This window comes from Arachis hypogaea, chromosome 20 (assembly GCF_003086295.3).
Source record: "Arachis hypogaea cultivar Tifrunner chromosome 20, arahy.Tifrunner.gnm2.J5K5, whole genome shotgun sequence".
In the NCBI taxonomy this organism is placed as follows: Eukaryota; Viridiplantae; Streptophyta; class Magnoliopsida; order Fabales; family Fabaceae; genus Arachis; species Arachis hypogaea.
Genome location: NC_092055.1, coordinates 2090388 through 2095904, shown reverse-complemented (window position 1 = coordinate 2095904; position 5517 = coordinate 2090388). Strand labels below are relative to the sequence as shown.

Here is a 5517-nt window from a genome sequence, read left to right as displayed (position 1 = left end):
ATTTTTTAATCTAATTGCTTTAAATTATTGTCATATGCATTCGGAAATAAATGGCAGTTTACTTTTGAAATCTAGTTTAGACAGAAGACAGCACTTTCTTAATGTAGTTATTGAAATCATGCATATATATACATACAAAAAGCTAGCTAGGCTTACTTTATTATTGTATTAGTTATGTTGGTCAATCCTATTCACTGGACCAAAAAAAATTTTCAACCAACTTTAAATTGATTCTTTAATTTTCACTCAATAATTAATTTGATCTCCAACTTTATATTTTAGATTTATGATAATAATATTATTGTTTACGGAAATTTCATATTTGAAGATTTGAACTTTATGTACAAGACTATCTTTTATTTATTGTTTTTTCATAGTTAATGCTCATGTGTATATATAGTGTATTATTATTTATATATTAATATATTTATTCGTGTCCTGTATAGAATATTACATGAAAATATATAAAATATTTTTTTGAATTTTTCAAGCAAAAACATACATAAGAATAACTATTTTTAATATTAAAAATATTAAAAACAGTGAATAAGTATTTTATTTGTCTTTAAAGTAGAACAATTATTCATCGACGATATTATATAACTTATGATTAAATTGAAATATTTATATATTATAATCTGCTATGATGAAGACCACTGATTAAGTAGCAAAGAATAAAAAATGATTAGAGTTAAAAGTTAGTAAGAAAATTTATTCTAAATGTCTTATTCAGTTTCTTAACTAATGACCTTATTAACAACAAAAAATCAACATCAATGGCAATCTATTACATATATAACATTTTGGCTAGGTAAAACAAAAGTTACAGGAAGGTAGTTTATTTTATGTGCATGTCGATTGTGTATCAAAAAACATTTATGGCCGAACATACATTTGATCATAACAAGAAAGGGAACCTTAATATATATAATATATAATATAAGATAATAAAGTTACAACCATAGAAATGGTCATGGAGAAAAGAGAGAGGCCATTGAAAATGGCAAGGTCGTTTACTAGTTATATGATATTTGATTTCACATTTCATGGTGTCTTCCTACTTCCTCTTCTTTTATTAGTACTTCAGTTTTCATCTCAGCTTGCAAACTGTGGCAGCATAGTTAAGTATCTTCCAGGGTTCCAAGGACCCCTTCCTTTTCTGCTTGAAACTGGGTCAGTTTTACACTATAAGATCATCTAACTTGTTTTATGGTTTTCTATTTGATGCATTAATTTGAATCTTCATATGTACAAATTATTAAACTTGATATCAGATATATTGGGGTGGGTGAAGATGATGATGTGCAGAGTTTCTACTATTTCATTGAGTCAGAGAACAATCCTAAGGTGGATCCTCTCATGCTATGGCTCACTGGTGGTCCTGGCTGCTCTGCTTTCTCTGGCCTTGTCTTTGAAATTGGTAATAACTGGTAGCGTTTGTTTTGAGGTACTGAGACAGAGACTGAAAGACTGAGACTCAGTATCGTGTTTGTTAGTTCAGAGACTGATACTAAAATTTCTGTCTCTGTCTCTAAAATTTCGGTATTTCAGTACCTCCAAAAAGTAAAGACACAGGGGACTGAAATTTTTAGAGATGGAGACTAAAACTTTAATAACATTTTATACGTAAAATACTTTCATTTCAATTAATTAATTCTAATTTTATCCTTTGTGCAAATTAAATTAGAGTTTCATTCTTGTTTCAATTTCTGTCTCCCATTTTGCACCAAACAGAATACTGAGATTTATTTCAATCTCAGTCTCAATCTTTCCGTCTCTGTCTCTCCACCAAACGCTAGTCTCTTTCTCTCAGTCTCAGTCTTTCTATCTCTGTCTCTCCACCAAACGCTACCTAAAACAGAATTGTGATGCACTGATGCATCATTAATATAAGTTCAATTCATCATTCATATTCTTGAATCTTTGATAGACTAGTTTAATTTCTTGGTCATTCTATATGCTAATAAACCATATTTCCCTCCATTATTGCAGGTCCACTTACATTTAAAAATGAAGAATATAATGGGAGTCTGCCTAATTTGTATTTGAAGCCACACTCTTGGACAAAGGTGTGAACTTGCATCAACATATATAATCTAAAGTTTTTGAAAATAATCTGTTTCATCAAATATCACTAATATTTATAACAATTTTTCTTGGTAGGTAAGCAACATTATATTTGTAGATTTGCCTGTTTTAACAGGCTTTTCTTATGCCAGAACAGATTCTGCTGCTCAACGAAGCGATTGTTTACTGGTTAATCAAACTCATCAATTTCTTAGAAAGGTATTTACCAATGATTTTATTGGTTTTAGCTTTTCACAGTTTACTTCACACTCATTACCTTATTTTTTTTGTTTCTTCAGTTTTGTTTGCAGTTATATCAATTAGTCTATTAAGCTTTAATGTTGTTAAATGTTTGTAGTGGCTGATTGAACATCCAAAATTTCTATCACATGAAATTTACATTGGTGGTGATTCATACTCTGGTATTCCTATCCCAGCAGTTGTTCAAGAAATTTCACAAGGTAAAAAACTTGTACATGGTTTATGCAGTCAAAATTAGAACCATTAACATGCATATGCAGAAGTAGTATTATCCCACAAATTCTCATGTTTTCAGGAAATGAAGAAGGGGTCCAACCATGGATTAATCTCCAGGTTTGTATTATAAATTAAATTCAATCTTAATAATGTAAACTTTCTTTTGTTTTTTACAATGATCTCATGGAATTTTAGATTCATAAAAATGGACATTGGTAAGAGGTTGTGTATTCTGCATTGTTTATTCAATACCAAAACTCAAGATTAATTGTGGTATGTTCTTTCCTTCAGGGATACCTGCTGGGAAATCCTGTAACAACTCGAACGGAAAAGAATTATAAAATCCCATTTGCTCATGGAATGGCACTTATTTCTGATGAACTATACAATGTAGTTTAAAAATATAATTTCTCATAAGCTATTCCCTTTAACATTATAGTATAAAAATGTAGATGCTAACATATCTCTATTACTTGTCTAATGAGCAGTCACTGCAAAAAAATTGTAAAGGAGACTACATAAATATAGACACAGAAAATGTGTTATGTTCAAGAGACATTGTTTCCTTCAACAAGGTACACACTGCATCCATTGTTTTCTTGCTATCCAAGTTTTGTCAGCAGAGTTTAGTCCTAAACACTTTCACAAAGTTAAACCACTCTTCCATTTCCACGGGCTATTGAAGGACTTAATTCAGCACAGATTTTGGATCCGTTATGCGAGTACATCACTTCGCCTAAGCCGGAGAAATTTTCTTGGAGGAGAGCTCTAACTGAGAACAAGTATTCCAGGAGTTTCCTTGCTCCTCCCCTGACATTGCCACCATTAAGCTGCCGTGTAACCTTTTCAGCCTTGCATGCCTTTTCCAATTTCCATGTACTCATGAAATGATAATTTGATGCATCATACACTTTTTTGTACACTAACTAATTAACTTTCCTCATCATTATAGAGTTATGCATACTTCCTTTGCACTTATTGGGCTAATGATGATAGTGTTCACAATGCTCTCCACATAAGAAAGGTATAACTGATACATTTGGAAGCAAATTCTTGTCACATAGCTATCAATCCAACCATAATTTAAAGCTTTTGGTTGTATGAGCTGCAGGGAAGCATCGGCGAATGGCATCGCTGTACATGGAACATACCTCACAAGCTGGAAATCTATAACAGCTTTGAGTATCATGTAAATCTCAGTCAAAAAGGCTATCGTTCACTGATATACAGGTCAGTGTTTTTGCTAGAAATAACCCCTAGATAGCCTTTAAAGTGCCTGATAATCCTTGCTCCTTGAGCTAGCTTCGGAGGTCGAATTAGACCCCTTGCAATTCTAATATATTGTGTGCAGTGGTGATCATGACATCACAGTTCCTTTCTTGTCAACTCAAGCATGGATAAGATCCTTAAACTACTCCATTGTAGAAGACTGGAGACAATGGCAAACAAATGGACAAGTAGCAGGGTATTCACCCAACTAAGTCCTAATCATGTTGCTATAAAGTTACCAAGGTGTATGTATTTATTTACATATGAAACAAGCTAATTAAGTTTTGTACTTTTTGGTTTTCTATCCAAGTATAGATACACAAGGACTTACTCTAATAGGATGACATTTGCAACTGTGAAGGCAAGCCTTGTGAATTGTGATTCAAAGTTGTCATATAGATTTTCCTTTATTGGTATCTTATATGAATCATTAACAACTTTGCATTTGCAGGGTGGTGGCCACACAGCACCAGAGTTCAAGCCTGAAGAATGCTTTGCTATGTACAGCAGGTGGATCTCTAAGAGGCCTTTGTAGTAGGGGTGTCTGCAGATCGGATCGGATCGGGTATGATATCCGTACTCTTTAGTGCCGGATCCGATCCGATCCGTACATTTGCGGATCGGATATATCCGCATAATTAAACATTCTCTTTTTAATCATATTTCTATGTAAAAGAATTCGATAAAAATATTTCTTTCGTAGTTTTAAACTTATTTATTCCTAAAATATTTTTAATCAAACTCTCTCTAAATAACAAAAATAAAATAATACAATATATGAATAATAATTACTAACTAAAACATACAAACAAGTAAATATAATACCAAACATATATATATTTATTTATTTATTAATTATTATAGTGCGGATCTGCAGATGTAGAGCAGATATCCGCGATCCGATCCGATCAATTTGCGGATCAGATCGTATCCGCAATTTTCGGATTAGATGCGGATATTTACCGCGGATCTGCGGATACGATGATCCATGGACACCCCTACTTTGTAGGAATTAACCAAAAACGTATTATATGTGTATATGTGAAAATAAAAATCTGCAGAATAATGAGCAGATTTCATTCATCATGTTCTTCTTTCTGGTACTCTAATCATTTTCAAAGAATAAAAGAAATTATGTTATGTAATTACATTGACATTTGACAATTTGACATGCAATCTGGATGGCATGCCTTGTGGGACTCCCCCTCTTGACTTTGATGGAAGAATAATGTACATCTTCCTACTTGTCTTTTAATAGTAAATGAAACACTATTTATGAAAGGAGACTTTGATTGAGACATTAAAAATGTCTTTTTTTTTTTTTTTAAGACGTTTACATGTGTTATAATATTATTGGACGTCTTTATTAAGTTGATTAATAATTTATTTTTTAATAAACCATAACAAAAAATCAGTTTATTATAACAACAATAATAAATCCAATTGTGCGCACTATAATTATTAGACTCGATTTTATCCGATCGATTTACACAATCTAAACCGAATCATATTTAAATTTTTTGATAAAAAGATAAATATATCCCTAAACTTTGTTTTAAGAAAACAAAAAAAAAAACCATGATCCAGTGTGTTATGTAAATTGGTCGGTTCGACTGGATCTGATAACAATTGGATTTATTGTTATTGTTATAAAAAAATCAATTTTATTCTAATTTATTAAAAAATTTAAAAATAACCGGTTCA

General features: G+C 31.6%; 1 protein-coding gene across 1 annotated transcript; it reads left to right on the top strand.

Moving 5' to 3' along the window:
- Positions 1-967: 967 nt before the first annotated feature.
- Positions 968-4442, top strand: LOC112783793 (serine carboxypeptidase-like 2). Its single transcript, XM_025826867.3, has 14 exons — positions 968-1173; positions 1275-1420; positions 1993-2069; positions 2164-2286; positions 2426-2528; positions 2624-2661; positions 2836-2934; positions 3033-3121; positions 3222-3381; positions 3497-3568; positions 3656-3774; positions 3896-4009; positions 4129-4174; positions 4265-4442. Exons 1-14 carry the CDS (start codon positions 968-970, stop codon positions 4346-4348), a joined length of 1476 nt encoding a protein of 491 aa, XP_025682652.1. The 3' UTR covers positions 4349-4442.
- Positions 4443-5517: the final 1075 nt, after the last annotated feature.